The following is a 17,851-nucleotide window of genomic DNA, read 5'->3' on the forward strand; positions in this document are numbered from 1 at the left end:
GCAATGTACTTACTCTGTATGCACTGTGATTACAATATATATATATATATATATATATATATATATATATATATATATATATATATTTTTTTTTTTTTTTTTTTTTTTTTTTTTAGTTCATTGGATAATAATGTCGATATTAGGTATTTAATATTTTTGCAAGTTGAGACTCTCCAAAAAGCAGTGTATGTGACTAAGTGTACTCAGGAAATAATTCATTCTTATGAAAACTCTGTTGGTGGTACAAACTGCAAATCAGTCACTGTACAGAAAAAAAAAATTGCACAGCAATGAAGGGGTGACACTCTAAACTGTCAAGAGTGCAAAATAGACACTGGACAAAGGAGATTTCTTAGGACCTCAGAAAAATAGTTGTTGTTGCTCATCAGACTGGAAAAGGTTATAAAACCATCACTAATGGTTTAGACTCAACAAATCTAGACAGACAAATTGTGTACAAGTGGAGGAAATTCAAGACAACTGCTAACCTGCCCAGGAATGGTCAACCAACAAAGCTCACTCCAATAGCAATACATGAAATAGTCTGTGAGGTCACAAAGGATCCCAAGGGTAACTTCTCTCACTCTCACTTCTCTCAAAGGCCTCTCTCACATTGGCTGATGTTAATGTTCATGAGTCCATCATCAGGAGAGCACAGAACAACCATGGTGTGCTTGACAGAGTTGCAAGGAGAAAGCCACTGCTTTCCAAAAAGAACAACCTATCTGCATTTTGCTAAATTATATGGACATTCATCCCCTCTGTGATACTGTAACATCTGCATCCGCCATCCATTCCTCCAACCGCCGGAGGGAGCCGTCTCCTGAATATTGAACACTGCCGGTTCTTCTCCCCTCACTTCCTGTCTACACTTGTTATAAGCCATGTTGTTTGTGCATTATGTTGCGAAGTATTGCCAGTTTACCCTGTCTCTACCAAGCGTTTCTTCTATTCCTGATTGTTTGCACGTGCATGTCTCCTTGCCTGTTTCTGACCTCGTCTTTTTGGATTAGTTTACTGTCTGGACTGCCGCTATTGTTATCGACCTTTTGCCTGTTGTTTGACCACGATTCCTGCTCAATATCTCTCTCTGTTTGTGCTGTTGTGTTTAATAAACCTTTGCACATGGATTCGAACACTCAACCGAGCCAGTCTTCGTTACAGATACATGGTTGTGGTAGTAACATGGTTTGGGCCTGTTTTGCTGCATTTGGGCCAGGATGAATTGCAGTCATTGATGGAACAATGAATTGTGAATTAAATCTGCAAATTGTAAAGGAAAATGTCAGGACAAAATGTCCATGAACTGAACTTCAAGAGAAAGTTGGTCATGCACCAAGACAACAAGCCCAACACCACTCGTTCTAACAAAAAAAGGGTTTAAGAAGAACAAAGTTAATGTTTTAGAATGGTCAATTCAAAGTCCTGACCTTAATCCAACTGAAATTTTGTGGAAGGACTTGAAGCAAGCAGTTCATATGTGAGGAAACCCACTAACATGAACATGAAGCAGATTTGAAGCTGTTCTGTACTGAGGAATGGACTAAAATTCCTTCAAGTCTTTGTGCATTACTAATCAGCAGTTACCAGAAATGTTTAGTTGCCATTATTGCTGCAAAAGGGGGTGACACCAGATACTGAAAGCGAGAGTTTATATACTTTTGCCACTCACAATATGTAATACTGGATAATGTTTCTCAATAAATAATTGACAAAATATATATTTTTTGTCTCATTTGTTTGATTGGGTTCTCTTTGTCGACTTTTGTGAACATCTGATGATGTTTTGGGTTATATTTTTGCAGAAATATAGAAAATTCTAAAGCGTTCACAAACATTCAAGCAGCACTGTATATGGCTTTCTTTTTAGGCTGCAGAATATTGTGGCATAGATTACGTAATGGTGTAAGGCTGCGGTTGTAATGAAAATTCATTGGTTAATGTGAGAGTTGAGCAGCATCTGAAATATTGACTGTTGCAAAATGGTGGATGCTTTGATGTGTCTGGAGCAGATGAATGGGGTATCTACATATAGATGTCTATATAAAATATTGATATGCCATTATTAGAAGCTGACATGGTTGGCATAACCTATATTTCTGGTAATGATTTTAGACACTTATGATAACAGATAAAGGAAATGACACAGCTAAATGAAATCAACATAATGCACATTGATGCAATAAGAATTTAATAAGAATGTTAATTATTAAGGCATTTGAAGGAATACATCAATTTTAAAACAGAGCAATTTAACCCAAGATTAATTACAGACTGATTTGTGGACAGGACAAGTTGACATCTATGAATATGTAGCCATTTAAGTATAGAAACTCACTTAAACATCAATTTTAAACACCAAGTCTCATAATACATAATGTGATATTAAGTAATGACAAAAACTGTTATATGTCAATATATTAACTGTGACAGCCACAACAGAATTGTATTTATTTAGTCATTTTCATTTTCACTGGGATGCAATCAACTTGAGACAAAAATCTTCATCCTGTGTGGGAATAAAAGACAGGAAAGGTTTTAGCATTAATGTAACGTCCATTAAACAAAGATTTTGAGTATTTGCCATGACTTACAGCAGTTAGCGAGCTTCTTCCAATCTGGAGACACGTCAGCCTTTAACAGTGCACAGGAGGACACATAATTATTGAAGGCTCTGCAGAAAGCATCTTGCCTTCCATCATTGAGACACATCTGGAAAAGGCAGTCAGCAGCGAATCGCCTCTTTGATATTATGTCATGGCACTGGGCAAATGGACCCGTCACATTCTCTAACAAGCCACAGTAGCTTTGTCCGCTATATAGTAACTTCTTATCATCTGAGCAAGGGGGAAAGTGCCAGCAGTTGCTATTGCTTTCAGGGACACTCCAAGACTTTGCCCATTCTGTGATGTCTGTCATGCTGTTACCGCTCGGTGTGACATAATCATCCTGCAGGTCATTACTGTAGGTTCCACACATTCCCACTATGTTATTATAGTAGCTACTGGACAGTGTCACCATGAGGGTATCTGCCCAATTAAACATGACCTCCAAGCCAAAATCTGTCTGCAAGACCCCTGTAGTGCCTGACTGTGTTATGTTGATCCCCTCAGAGTTCAAATTCACAGGAAGGTTTGAAACTGTGCCATCAATCTGGATAGGATAAAATGAGAGCAAGTAACAGACACATTAAGTAGAGAATTTCCAAAGTGTACAGCAAAGGGTAGTCAACCCTGCTCCTGAAGATTTCAACTCCAACCCTAATTAAACACATCTGAACCAGCTAATTGACCCTTAGCAAAGACCCGACCCCCATAGTTACTGTTGCTTTGTCCGACAAGCCGCGACATTGTCACACCACACGCAGTGAAAAATATATCGCGGAGCAAAGAGGACACTGACAATACGTCGACAGACAAGACATAGCAGGTTACTTATGATATTAAACAAAGTCCCAGCTTTCAAACTGTGTAGTTATTAAAGAAATTCAAAGAAATAAAACAGTTTTGTGGCTCTTTAATGTGTCGTGACAGATTGCTGTAACGCCTCAGCTCAAGAGGCTCGTTAAACCGATCATTTCTTTCTACCAGTCCATTTATAGCGTCAAATAAACATGAATGAACATGAGAATGAATGTTGTTTCAAACACGAAGAGACGTCAATATACACAGTTTTTCAAGTTTAACTCGAGGTTAATCTTCTAACTACTGGCTGCTTTGTCGGACAAAATGGCGGATGCAGCGTTCTGATTAGTTAGTTCGCTTGTCAATCAAACTCCTGGCGAAGGGTCAATTAAGGTATTCAGGATTGCTTGAAAATAGCAGGAGCAAGGTTGGAACTGAAGTCTAGGAAGGTAGCCCTCTGGGTTCAAGGATGGCTTCCCCTGATATACAATATTACCTTTGAGGGACACTGAGATGATTTAACATTGACTTGATGGTACTGACTTACTGTCACATGATTGCGGTTGCCTTGGATGAAAGTGATGTCATGTCCTCTGACTGTAACGGTGGCTGACTTGACGTAAGAACCACGCCTGCCTTTCTGCATCTCATTCTTGTTGATGATGCTGAAAGGTGTTAGTGTTTGGTCTTTGCCTGAAGTTTTAACTAAAGTATAGGAGCAAGTACCCTGGAAGGAGAAGTGGTTTCCATCAAAGGTTTTGTAATGAGGATCTCCTTTGGCAATGCAAGAGGCCTTTGACTTTGCGACGCACAGTGCCTTATTGTCCTTCACAGTGCAGTACTCTTGTTCACGGCACTTATAGTTACTGCAAAGATCTGGAACAGAGGTGCACACCTGTGTTATGGTTTCCTTAAAACTAACTTGGGAAATGCTTTACAATGTTCATTATAGATGTACTTACCTTTCTTGTAGCATGCAGTGACACCTTCTTTTTTGTCACAGATCTGATCTGCATCACAGTTCAAGGGTTCACAGGAGAACACTCCTGTTTTGCAGAGGCATTTCTCTTTACACTGTCCTTGGATGACAGTCTCACCTGACTGCAAGAAAAATAAGACACAACAAGTTGCAGTTTTTTTCCTATGACTAGTGTGATGTTTGACAACTGCAACAAAGACACTGGAATGGTTTCTCACCTTGTAAAACTTTCCATCTACATTACAACCACAGTCCTGGAAAGTCTTACATTCTCCTCCATCAAACAAGAAGCCATCATCACACTGACAGCCTTCCTGACACGGTGGACAATTCTGCGAGTTAGTCAAACTGGCGCAGGTTGAAGAACAGGTGTTAGCACAAAGCTCATAGTGACTGTTTGCTGAACACTTGAGTGCTGGAAGAATACAAGATTGTTTTTAGAGACTGGCTCAGGAATCAGTTTTTAGAGAGAATATTTCATTTACACAGTATCTTCCTCGAACTAAGCCCACGTAAAAAGAAGGCCAGCAAGAGGACAAGCAAGACGAAGGATATTTTGGAACATGCAACCACTTACGACAGAAGGTGTTATTCCTCCAGATGTTGACTGATGTCCCAATCTCTTGACAGCTGGCAACATACCTCTGTATGTGGCGACAGTGAACTGTCTTGTCATTTGGTTGTGCTGCCACATCTTTGACACATTCATCAAAGAATTTCTGAGGTGGAATTTTTTCGTAACAACTAGAAAATGGTCCCTTCTCTGCAATTAGCATTTTGCAAGCTGTTTCTGCCTCTGTCTGTTTGTCTTTGTCGGGATTTAAGCATTTGGAGCCACAAATTGTTTGGCACATCATTTTATCTGATGGTGAAACCCAGGCCTCAGCAAAATATTCCACGGAAGATGTCTGAATACCATCTGGCAGGAGAAAATCATCTGCACTATTTCCATTGTAGTTACCACAGAGACCTTTGACTACATTTTTAAAAGTGGATGGGATCTCGATTTTGGCCATTGAGACTGTATCATATGTCAGTTTCAGTCCAAAGTCTGTTTCCACAACAATGTTAACACCGCTCTGATAGACTTGTACCAGTCCTTCATCCACAGTCACAGGGAGATTAGTTTTAACGTTGTCCACCTGTAAAGAAAACACCAACATAAAACTTAAACATTTTAGGGATCAGCATTTGATCTCTTAAAACTATTGTTAGTGTTTCAGTAACCAGTATATTACCTGAACCTCCCAGATACGGCCGGGCAGCAAAGTAATCGTGGATTGTTCTATTTGTATTTCCACTCTTCGAGTAAGGACTATCTCAGAGGAGGACTGCTGTTTCACTAACACACTGAAGGAGCTCATGTCCTTATCCTTGTCCAGAGCTGTCTCTGCCAATCTATACTCACAGTCTCCTTCAACAGTGAAGGACTTCCCATCAAATGACTGATAAAGCCCAAAGCCTGACACTGAACAAACTGCTTTGCTCTCCGGGAAACAGCCCTGAACTCCATTCAGGAGCTGGCACTTTTCATTTGGTTTGCAGGTGAATCCATCATTACACTGAACTCTTCCATTCTCTTTGCACTCACATCTCTGCTGGCACTTGTCTTGAGGGAAGAACTCCTGACCCAGTTGATAGTACTGGCTCTTGTAAGTACAGCCACACTGCTGTGCAGCCACACACTCACCATCGCTCAGGACAAAGCCTTTGTCACATGTGCAGCCTTCAACACAGGGAGTGCCCTCACAGGCTTTGGGTTGAGTTAGGCCATGGCAGGTCTGCGGGCATCCTGTCGCACAAACTTCATAGTGGCTGTGTGCCTTACAGGTTGTAGCTGTGGACAGATCATATTAAGAACTAATGTCAAACTAGAGTAATGAGTAATTAATTATATTTGAAATAATGCAATACTAACGGCAGAAACTGTCGGTTCTCCAGGATTCCACTTTGCCAAGTGCATCTTGGCAGGCAGCTGTGTATGCTGTAAGAGCACTGCAGAGGGCTGACGAATGGCCACCATACATACACATATCATACACACAATCCTCATAAAACTGATTTGGATTCATTGCAGTATGGCAGCCTTTAAATGGTCCCTGTTTGTCAGTGATAATGCTGCAAGGCTTTGTAAAAGTGACTTGGTTTCGCTCTGCGGCGTCACATTTAGGACATGCTTTGCCTTGACATCCATCTGAGCATCCAGGGTCATCCTTGACTTTCCAGCTGGTTCCAAAAATTGTTGAGGTTGAAGCAAGGGTCATGTTAGGAGTAAGAAAATCATCGTTGACATTGTTGTTCCAGTTGCCACAGAGCCCCCCCACTTCACTGTAGTAAGTGCTGGGTAGAGTCAGTGAAACGTGGCTTTCCCAGTTGAATTTCAAAGTCATATCAAAGTCAGTTTTTATCACGCCAAAGTACCCACTGTAGAATATTGAAAGTCGACCATCTTCTAGTTCGAATGGCAAATTCACATAGAGATTGTTGACCTTTAAGACAAATTCATCCAGGTCAATTAATATCCAAAACCATGTGTTATTTTGTAGGTGAGTGTACAGTAACATTCAACTTGTTTATGCATGCAGTTATTCATGTTAATGGCATAAGAGTCTTTTTGATGAACTGACCTTCACTTTGCGTGGGCTTTCCTTACTCAAGACAATCGTGTATCCATAGACTGTTAATGATACACTCTTGGTATAAGCAACTGCCATGTTTCTTCCTCTGTTCTCATTCTTGACCAGTACCTCAAAAGGTATCAATGATGGGTCAGCTGTATTGCGTAGCTTGGATAAATAATAGGTACAGGTTCCTTGGAAATCAAAGGCTTTACCATCAAATGTGCGGTAGTGTGGATCCCCTGCACCCTGGCAGGTACTATAGGACAATGGGTAACAATCTTTCACTCCATTCCGTGTGTCACACACTTGGGAATTCTTACACTTTGTTGGTGTGCATTCCACATTTCCAGTTTGAGAGTTGCACACGCATTTCTCTGTGCATTGATTCTCACCCCAAAATGTCTGCTCTGGTAGATAATATCTGCCTTTGTAAGTGCAGCCACACTTTTTCACAGGTATGCATTCATCTCCGCTGCGGACAAAACCATCATTGCACAGGCAGCCTTCCACACATGGCAGTGTGCACTTGTCTGGACCATTTCGATCTGCACAAGAGGGAGCGCAGGCTGTGCCGCAGGCCTCATAATGCATGTTGACTGGACAGTACGTTTCTTGAAGAATTAAACAGAGAAAAGAGAGAAAACTGAAAAACCTGGCGGATAAACAAATATTCTGCTTTTATGGTACACTAATTATAAATATAAATACCTTTGTTGTAGCACCCAAGGGCACCATCTTTTTTGCCACAGATCTGATCTTTATTACATTTCAAGGGTTCACAGGAGAACACTCCAGCTTTGCAGAGGCACTTTTCTTCACACTTTCCCTGAATGACCGTATCACCAGACTGCAGAATATATTAATGAAATTAATAATATTTTGGTGGGAAAGATAAAATCTCACTTTTTTCTGTGTTTGATGTCATTGGTGTCATGTTTGAGTACTATTAGCAATAAATAAATAAATAAATGAAAAATAAAATCAAAGGAACAGGCTGGATAGATTCTCACCTTGTAAAACTTTCCATCTACGTGACAACCACAACTATCCAAATTCTTACATTCACCTCCATCAAACAAGAAGCCATCATCACACTGACATCCTTCCTGACACATTGGGCATTTCTGTGATTTTGTCAGGCTAGCACAGGTTGAAGAACAGGTGTCAGCACAGAGTTCATAGTGGCTGTTTTTAAAACATGTGAGTGCTGGAAGAAAACAGAGCCATTTTAAAGAAATACTTAGGGTTCATTGCATTAAGAAGCATTTAAGTAGATAGGCTAGAAGAGAGTTAATTTTCAACCTAAAGTATGTAGCCACTTACGACAGAAGGTGTTATTCCTCCAGATGTTGACTGATGTCCCAATCTCTTGACAGCTGGCAACATACCTCTGTATGTGGCGACAGTGAACTGTCTTGTCATTTGGTTGTGCTGCCACATCTTTGACACATTCATCAAAAAATTTCTGAGGTGGAATTTTTTCGTAACAACTAGAAAATGGTCCCTTCTCTGCGATTAGCATTTTGCAAGCTGTTTCTGCCTCTGTCTGTTTGTCTTTGTCCGGATTTAAACATTTGGAGCCACAAATTGTTTGGCACATCATTTTATCTGATGGTGAAACCCAGGCCTCAGCAAAATCTACCACGGAAGATGTCTGAATACCGCCTGGCAGGAGAAAATCATCTGCACTGTTTCCATTGTAGTTACCACAGAGACCTTTGACTACATTTTTTAAAGTGGATGGGATCTCGATTTTGGCCATTGAGACTGTATCATATGTCAGTTTCAGTCCAAAGTCTGTTTCCACAACAATGTTAACACCGCTCTGATAGACTTGTACCAGTCCTTCATCCACAGTCACAGGGAGATTAGTTTTAACGTTGTCCACCTGTAAAGAAAACACCAACATAAAACTTAAACATTTTAGGGATCAGCATTTGATCTCTTAAAACTATTGTTAGTGTTTCAGTAACCAGTATATTACCTGAACCTCCCAGATACGGCCGGGCAGCAAAGTAATCGTGGATTGTTCTATTTGTATTTCCACTCTTCGAGTGCGGACTATCTCAGAGGAGGACTGCTGTTTCACTAACACACTGAAGGAGCTCATGTCCTTATCCTTGTCCAGAGCTGTCTCTGCCAATCTATACTCACAGTCTCCTTCAACAGTGAAGGACTTCCCATCAAATGACTGATAAAGCCCAAAGCCTGACACTGAACAAACTGCTTTGCTCTCCGGGAAACAGCCCTGAACTCCATTCAGGAGCTGGCACTTTTCATTTGGTTTGCAGGTGAATCCATCATTACACTGAACTCTTCCATTCTCTTTGCACTCACATCTCTGCTGGCACTTGTCTTGAGGGAAGAACTCCTGACCCAGTTGATAGTACTGGCTCTTGTAAGTACAGCCACACTGCTGTGCAGCCACACACTCACCATCGCTCAGGACAAAGCCTTTGTCACATGTGCAGCCTTCAACACAGGGAGTGCCCTCACAGGCTTTGGGCTCAGTTAGGCCATGGCAGGTCTGCGGGCATCCTGTCGCACAAACCTCATAGTGGCTGTGTGCCTTACAGGTTGTAGCTGTGGACAGATCATATTAAGAACTAATGTCAAACTAGAGTAATGAGTAATTAATTATATTTGAAATAATGCAATACTAACGGCAGAAACTGTCGGTTCTCCAGGATTCCACTTTGCCAAGTGCATCTTGGCAGGCAGCTGTGTATGCTGTAAGAGCACTGCAGAGGGCTGACGAATGGCCACCATACATACACATATCATACACACAATCCTCATAAAACTGATTTGGATTCACTGCAGTATGGCAGCCTTTAAATGGTCCCTGTTTGTCAGTGATCATGCTGCAAGGTTTTGTAAAAGTGACTTGGTTTCTCTCTGCGGCGTCACATTTAGGACACGCTTTGCCTTGACATCCATCTGAGCATCCAGGGTCATCCTTGACTTTCCAGCTGGTTCCAAAAATTGTTGAGGTTGAAGCAAGGGTCATGTTAGGAGTAAGAAAATCATCGTTGACATTGTTGTTCCAGTTGCCACAGAGCCCCCCCACTTCACTGTAGTAAGTGCTGGGTAGAGTCAGTGAAACGTGGCTTTCCCAGTTGAATTTCAAAGTCAGATCAAAGTCAGTTTTTATCACGCCAAAGTACCCACTGTAGAATATTGAAAGTCGACCATCTTCTAGTTCGAATGGCAAATTCACATAGAGATTGTTGACCTTTAAGACAAATTCATCCAGGTCAATTAATATCCAAAACCATGTGTTATTTTGTAGGTGAGTGTACAGTAACATTCAACTTGTTTATGCATGCAATTATTCATATTAATGGTATAAGAGTCTTTCTGATGAACTGACCTTCACTTTGCGTGGGCTTTCCTTACTCAAGACAATCGTGTATCCATAGACTGTTAATGATACACTCTTGGTAAAAGCAACTGCCATGTTTCTTCCTCTGTTCTCATTCTTGACCAGTACCTCAAAAGGTATCAATGATGGGTCAGCTGTATTGCGTAGCTTGGATAAATAATAGGTACAGGTTCCTTGGAAATCAAAGGCTTTACCATCAAATGTGCGGTAGTGTGGATCCCCTGCACCCTGGCAGGTACTATAGGACAATGGGTAACAATCTTTCACTCCATTCCGTGTGTCACATACTTGAGACTTCTTACACTTTGTTGGTGTGCATTCCACATTTCCAGTTTGAGAGTTGCACACACATTTCTCTGTGCATTGATTCTCACCCCAAAATGTCTGCCCTGGTAGATAATATCTGCCTTTGTAAGTGCAGCCACACTTTTTCACAGGTATGCATTGATCTCCACTGCGGACAAAACCATCATTGCACAGGCAGCCTTCCACACATGGCAGTGTGCACTTGTCTGGACCATTTCGATCTGCACAAGAGGGAGCACAGGCTGTGCCGCAGGCCTCATAGTGCATGTTGACTGGACAGTACGTTTCTTGAAGAATTAAACAGAGAACAGAGAGAAAACTGAAAAACCTGGCGGATAAACAAATATTCTGCTTTTATGGTACACTAATTATAAATATAAATACCTTTGTTGTAGCACCCAAGGGCACCATCTTTTTTGCCACAGATCTGATCTTTATTACATTTCAAAGGTTCACAGGAGAACACTCCAGCTTTGCAGAGGCACTTTTCTTCACACTTTCCCTGAATGACCGTATCACCAGACTGCAGAATATATTAATGAAATTAATAATATTTTGGTGGGAAAGATAAAATCTCACTTTTTTCTGTGTTTGATGTCATTGGTGTCATGTTTGAGTACTATTAGCAATAAATAAATGAAAAATAAAATCAAAGGAACAGGCTGGATAGATTCTCACCTTGTAAAACTTTCCATCTACGTGACAACCACAACTATCCAAAGTCTTACATTCACCTCCATCAAACAAGAAGCCATCATCACACTGACATCCTTCCTGACACATTGGGCATTTCTGTGATTTTGTCAGGCTAGCACAGGTTGAAGAACAGGTGTCAGCACAGAGTTCATAGTGGCTGTTTTTAAAACATGTGAGTGCTGGAAGAAAACAGAGCCATTTTAAAGAAATACTTAGGGTTCATTGCATTAAGAAACATTTAAGTAGATAGGCTAGAAGAGAGTTAATTTTCAACCTAAAGTATGTAGCCACTTACGACAGAAGGTGTTATTCCTCCAGATGTTGACTGATGTCCCAATCTCTTGACAGCTGGCAACATACCTCTGTATGTGGCGACAGTGAACTGTCTTGTCATTTGGTTGTGCTGCCACATCTTTGACACATTCATCAAAAAATTTCTGAGGTGGAATTTTTTCGTAACAACTAGAAAATGGTCCCTTCTCTGCGATTAGCATTTTGCAAGCTGTTTCTGCCTCTGTCTGTTTGTCTTTGTCCGGATTTAAACATTTGGAGCCACAAATTGTTTGGCACATCATTTTATCTGATGGTGAAACCCAGGCCTCAGCAAAATCTACCACGGAAGATGTCTGAATACCGCCTGGCAGGAGAAAATCATCTGCACTGTTTCCATTGTAGTTACCACAGAGACCTTTGACTACATTTTTTAAAGTGGATGGGATCTCGATTTTGGCCATTGAGACTGTATCATATGTCAGTTTCAGTCCAAAGTCTGTTTCCACAACAATGTTAACACCGCTCTGATAGACTTGTACCAGTCCTTCATCCACAGTCACAGGGAGATTGGTTTTAACGTCATCCACCTGTAAAGAAAACACCAACATAAAACTTAAACATTTTAGGGATCAGCATTTGATCTCTTAAAACTATTGTTAGTGTTTCAGTAACCAGTACATTACCTGAACCTCCCAGATACGGCCGGGCAGCAAAGTAATCGTGGATTGTTCTATTTGTATTTCCACTCTTCGAGTGCGGACTATCTCAGAGGAGGACTGCTGTTTCACTAACACACTGAAGGAGCTCATGTCCTTATTCTTGTCCAGAGCTGTCTCTGCCAATCTATACTCACAGTCTCCTTCAACAGTGAAGGACTTCCCATCAAATGACTGATAAAGCCCAAAGCCTGACACTGAACAAACTGCTTTGCTCTCCGGGAAACAGCCCTGAACTCCATTCAGGAGCTGGCACTTTTCATTTGGTTTGCAGGTGAATCCATCATTACACTGAACTCTTCCATTCTCTTTGCACTCACATCTCTGCTGGCACTTGTCTTGAGGGAAGAACTCCTGACCCAGTTGATAGTACTGGCTCTTGTAAGTACAGCCACACTGCTGTGCAGCCACACACTCACCATCGCTCAGGACAAAGCCTTTGTCACATGTGCAGCCTTCAACACAGGGAGTGCCCTCACAGGCTTTGGGCTCAGTTAGGCCATGGCAGGTCTGCGGGCATCCTGTCGCACAAACCTCATAGTGGCTGTGTGCCTTACAGGTTGTAGCTGTGGACAGATCATATTAAGAACTAATGTCAAACTAGAGTAATGAGTAATTAATTATATTTGAAATAATGCAATACTAACGGCAGAAACTGTCGGTTCTCCAGGATTCCACTTTGCCAAGTGCATCTTGGCAGGCAGCTGTGTATGCTGTAAGAGCACTGCAGAGGGCTGACGAATGGCCACCGTACATACACATATCATACACACAATCCTCATAAAACTGATTTGGATTCACTGCAGTATGGCAGCCTTTAAATGGTCCCTGTTTGTCAGTGATCATGCTGCAAGGCTTTGTAAAAGTGACTTGGTTTCTCTCTGCGGCGTCACATTTAGGACACGCTTTGCCTTGACATCCATCTGAGCATCCAGGGTCATCCTTGACTTTCCAGCTGGTTCCAAAAATTGTTGAGGTTGAAGCAAGGGTCATGTTAGGAGTAAGAAAATCATCGTTGACATTGTTGTTCCAGTTGCCACAGAGCCCCCCCACTTCACTGTAGTAAGTGCTGGGTAGAGTCAGTGAAACGTGGCTTTCCCAGTTGAATTTCAAAGTCATATCAAAGTCAGTTTTTATCACGCCAAAGTACCCACTGTAGAATATTGAAAGTCGACCATCTTCTAGTTCGAATGGCAAATTCACATAGAGATTGTTGACCTTTGAGACAAATTCATCCAGGTCAATTAATATCCAAAACCATGTGTTATTTTGTAGGTGAGTGTACAGTAACATTCAACTTGTTTATGCATGCAATTATTCATATTAATGGTATAAGAGTCTTTTTGATGAACTGACCTTCACTTTGCGTGGGCTTTCCTTACTCAAGACAATCGTGTATCCATAGACTGTTAATGATACACTCTTGGTAAAAGCAACTGCCATGTTTCTTCCTCTGTTCTCATTCTTGACCAGTACCTCAAAAGGTATCAATGATGGGTCAGCTGTATTGAGTAGCTTGGATAAATAATAGGTACAGGTTCCTTGGAAATCAAAGGCTTTACCATCAAATGTGCGGTAGTGTGGATCCCCTGCACCCTGGCAGGTACTATAGGACAATGGGTAACAATCTTTCACTCCATTCCGTGTGTCACATACTTGAGACTTCTTACACTTTGTTGGTGTGCATTCCACATTTCCAGTTTGAGAGTTGCACACACATTTCTCTGTGCATTGATTCTCACCCCAAAATGTCTGCTCTGGTAGGTAATATCTGCCTTTGTAAGTGCAGCCACACTTTTTCACAGGTATGCATTGATCTCCACTGCGGACAAAACCATCATTGCACAGGCAGCCTTCCACACATGGCAGTGTGCACTTGTCTGGACCATTTCGATCTGCACAAGAGGGAGCGCAGGCTGTGCCGCAGGCCTCATAATGCATGTTGACTGGACAGTACGTTTCTTGAAGAATTAAACAGAGAAAAGAGAGAAAACTGAAAAACCTGGCGGTTAAACAAATATTCTGCTTTTATGGTACACTAATTATAAATATAAATACCTTTTTTGTAGCACCCAAGGGCACCATCTTTTTTGCCACAGATCTGATCTTTATTACATTTCAAGGGTTCACAGGAGAACACTCCAGCTTTGCAGAGGCACTTTTCTTCACACTTTCCCTGAATGACCGTATCACCAGACTGCAGAATATATTAATGAAATTAATAATATTTTGGTGGGAAAGATAAAATCTCACTTTTTTCTGTGTTTGATGTCATTGGTGTCATGTTTGAGTACTATTAGCAATAAATAAATGAAAAATAAAATCAAAGGAACAGGCTGGATAGATTCTCACCTTGTAAAACTTTCCATCTACGTGACAACCACAACTATCCAAAGTCTTACATTCACCTCCATCAAACAAGAAGCCATCATCACACTGACATCCTTCCTGACACATTGGGCATTTCTGTGATTTTGTCAGGCTAGCACAGGTTGAAGAACAGGTGTCAGCACAGATTTCATAGTGGCTGTTTTTAAAACATGTGAGTGCTGGAAGAAAACAGAGCCATTTTAAAGAAATACTTAGGGTTCATTGCATTAAGAAACATTTAAGTAGATAGGCTAGAAGAGAGTTAATTTTCAACCTAAAGTATGTAGCCACTTACGACAGAAGGTGTTATTCCTCCAGATGTTGACTGATGTCCCAATCTCTTGACAGCTGGCAACATACCTCTGTATGTGGCGACAGTGAACTGTCTTGTCATTTGGTTGTGCTGCCACATCTTTGACACATTCATCAAAAAGTTTCTGAGGTGGAATTTTTTCGTAACAACTAGAAAATGGTCCCTTCTCTGCGATTAGCATTTTGCAAGCTGTTTCTGCCTCTGTCTGTTTGTCTTTGTCCGGATTTAAACATTTGGAGCCACAAATTGTTTGGCACATCATTTTATCTGATGGTGAAACCCAGGCCTCAGCAAAATCTACCACGGAAGATGTCTGAATACCACCTGGCAGGAGAAAATCATCTGCACTATTTCCATTGTAGTTACCACAGAGACCTTTGACTACATTTTTAAAAGTGGATGGGATCTCGATTTTGGCCATTGAGACTGTATCATATGTCAGTTTCAGTCCAAAGTCTGTTTCCACAACAATGTTAACACCGCTCTGATAGACTTGTACCAGTCCTTCATCCACAGTCACAGGGAGATTAGTTTTAACGTTGTCCACCTGTAAAGAAAACACCAACATAAAACTTAAACATTTCAGGGATCAGCATTTGATCTCTTAAAACTATTGTTAGTGTTTCAGTAACCAGTACATTACCTGAACCTCCCAGATACGGCCAGGCAGCAAAGTAATCGTGGATTGTTCTATTTGTATTTCCACTCTTCGAGTAAGGACTATCTCAGAGGAGGACTGCTGTTTCACTAACACACTGAAGGAGCTCATGTCCTTATCCTTGTCCAGAGCTGTCTCTGCCAATCTATACTCACAGTCTCCTTCAACAGTGAAGGACTTCCCATCAAATGACTGATAAAGCCCAAAGCCTGACACTGAACAAACTGCTTTGCTCTCCGGGAAACAGCCCTGAACTCCATTCAGGAGCTGGCACTTTTCATTTGGTTTGCAGGTGAATCCATCATTACACTGAACTCTTCCATTCTCTTTGCACTCACATCTCTGCTGGCACTTGTCTTGAGGGAAGAACTCCTGACCCAGTTGATAGTACTGGCTCTTGTAAGTACAGCCACACTGCTGTGCAGCCACACACTCACCATCGCTCAGGACAAAGCCTTTGTCACATGTGCAGCCTTCAACACAGGGAGTGCCCTCACAGGCTTTGGGTTGAGTTAGGCCATGGCAGGTCTGCGGGCATCCTGTCGCACAAACTTCATAGTGGCTGTGTGCCTTACAGGTTGTAGCTGTGGACAGATCATGTTAAGAACTAATGTCAAACTAGAGTAATGAGTAATTAATTATATTTGAAATAATGCAATACTAACGGCAGAAACTGTCGGTTCTCCAGGATTCCACTTTGCCAAGTGCATCTTGGCAGGCAGCTGTGTATGCTGTAAGAGCACTGCAGAGGGCTGACGAATGGCCACCATACATACACATATCATACACACAATCCTCATAAAACTGATTTGGATTCACTGTAGTATGGCAGCCTTTAAATGGTCCCTGTTTGTCAGTGATAATGCTGCAAGGCTTTGTAAAAGTGACTTGGTTTCTCTCTGCGGCGTCACATTTAGGACATGCTTTGCCTTGACATCCATCTGAGCATCCAGGGTCATCCTTGACTTTCCAGCTGGTTCCAAAAATTGTTGAGGTTGAAGCAAGGGTCATGTTAGGAGTAAGAAAATCATCGTTGACATTGTAGTTCCAGTTGCCACAGAGCCCCCCCACTTCACTGTAGTAAGTGCTGGGGAGAGTCAGTGAAACGTGGCTTTCCCAGTTGAATTTCAAAGTCAGATTAAAGTCAGTTCTTATCACGCCAAAGTACCCACTGTAGAATATTGAAAGTCGACCATCTTCTAGTTCGAATGGCAAATTCACATAGAGATTGTTGACCTTTAAGACAAATTCATCCAGGTCAATTAATATCCAAAACCATGTGTTATTTTGTAGGTGAGTGTACAGTAACATTCAACTTGTTAATGCATGCAATTATTCATATTAATGGTATAAGAGTCTTTTTGATGAACTGACCTTCACTTTGCGTGGGCTTTCCTTACTCAAGACAATCGTGTATCCATAGACTGTTAATGATACACTCTTGGTATAAGCAACTGCCATGTTTCTTCCTCTGTTCTCATTCTTGACCAGTACCTCAAAAGGTATCAATGATGGGTCAGCTGTACTGAGTAGCTTGGATAAATAATAGGTACAGGTTCCTTGGAAATCAAAGGCTTTACCATCAAATGTGCGGTAGTGTGGATCCCCTGCACCCTGGCAGGTACTATAGGACAATGGGTAACAATCTTTCACTCCATTCCGTGTGCCGCACACTTGGGAATTCTTACACTTTGTTGGTGTGCATTCCACATTTCCAGTTTGAGAGTTGCACACGCATTTCTCTGTGCATTGTTTCTCACCCCAAAATGTCTGCTCTGGTAGATAATATCTGCCTTTGTAAGTGCAGCCACACTTTTTCACAGGTATGCATTGATCTCCACTGCGGACAAAACCATCATTGCACAGGCAGCCTTCCACACATGGCAGTGTGCACTTGTCTGGACCATTTCGATCTGCACAAGAGGGAGCACAGGCTGTGCCGCAGGCCTCATAGTGCATGTTGACTGGACAGTACGTTTCTTGAAGAATTAAACAGAGAACAGAGAGAAAATGGAAAAGCCTGGCATATAAACAAATATTTTGCTTTTATGGTACACTAATTATAAATATAAATACCTTTGTTGTAGCACCCAAGGGCACCATCTTTTTTGCCACAGATCTGATCTTCAT

At 41.4% G+C, this 17,851-nt stretch overlaps 1 protein-coding gene across 1 annotated transcript; it reads right to left on the reverse strand.

Moving 5' to 3' along the window:
• Positions 1–2,220: 2,220 nt before the first annotated feature.
• si:dkey-65b12.6 (IgGFc-binding protein) lies at positions 2,221–16,732 on the reverse strand. Its single transcript, XM_067408244.1, has 26 exons — positions 16,387–16,732; positions 15,707–16,305; positions 15,046–15,610; positions 14,733–14,929; positions 14,439–14,577; positions 13,737–14,341; positions 13,028–13,598; positions 12,348–12,946; positions 11,687–12,251; positions 11,374–11,570; positions 11,080–11,218; positions 10,378–10,982; positions 9,669–10,239; positions 8,989–9,587; positions 8,328–8,892; positions 8,015–8,211; positions 7,713–7,851; positions 7,011–7,615; positions 6,302–6,872; positions 5,622–6,220; positions 4,961–5,525; positions 4,602–4,798; positions 4,367–4,505; positions 3,952–4,280; positions 2,595–3,153; positions 2,221–2,509 (listed from the first exon to the last, which is right to left on the reverse strand). Coding segments are annotated over exons 1-26 (10,764 nt in total). The 3' UTR covers positions 2,221–2,507.
• Between the last annotated feature and the right edge of the window lie 1,119 nt (positions 16,733–17,851).

This window comes from Chanodichthys erythropterus, chromosome 13 (assembly GCF_024489055.1).
Source record: "Chanodichthys erythropterus isolate Z2021 chromosome 13, ASM2448905v1, whole genome shotgun sequence".
Taxonomy (NCBI): Eukaryota; Metazoa; Chordata; class Actinopteri; order Cypriniformes; family Xenocyprididae; genus Chanodichthys; species Chanodichthys erythropterus.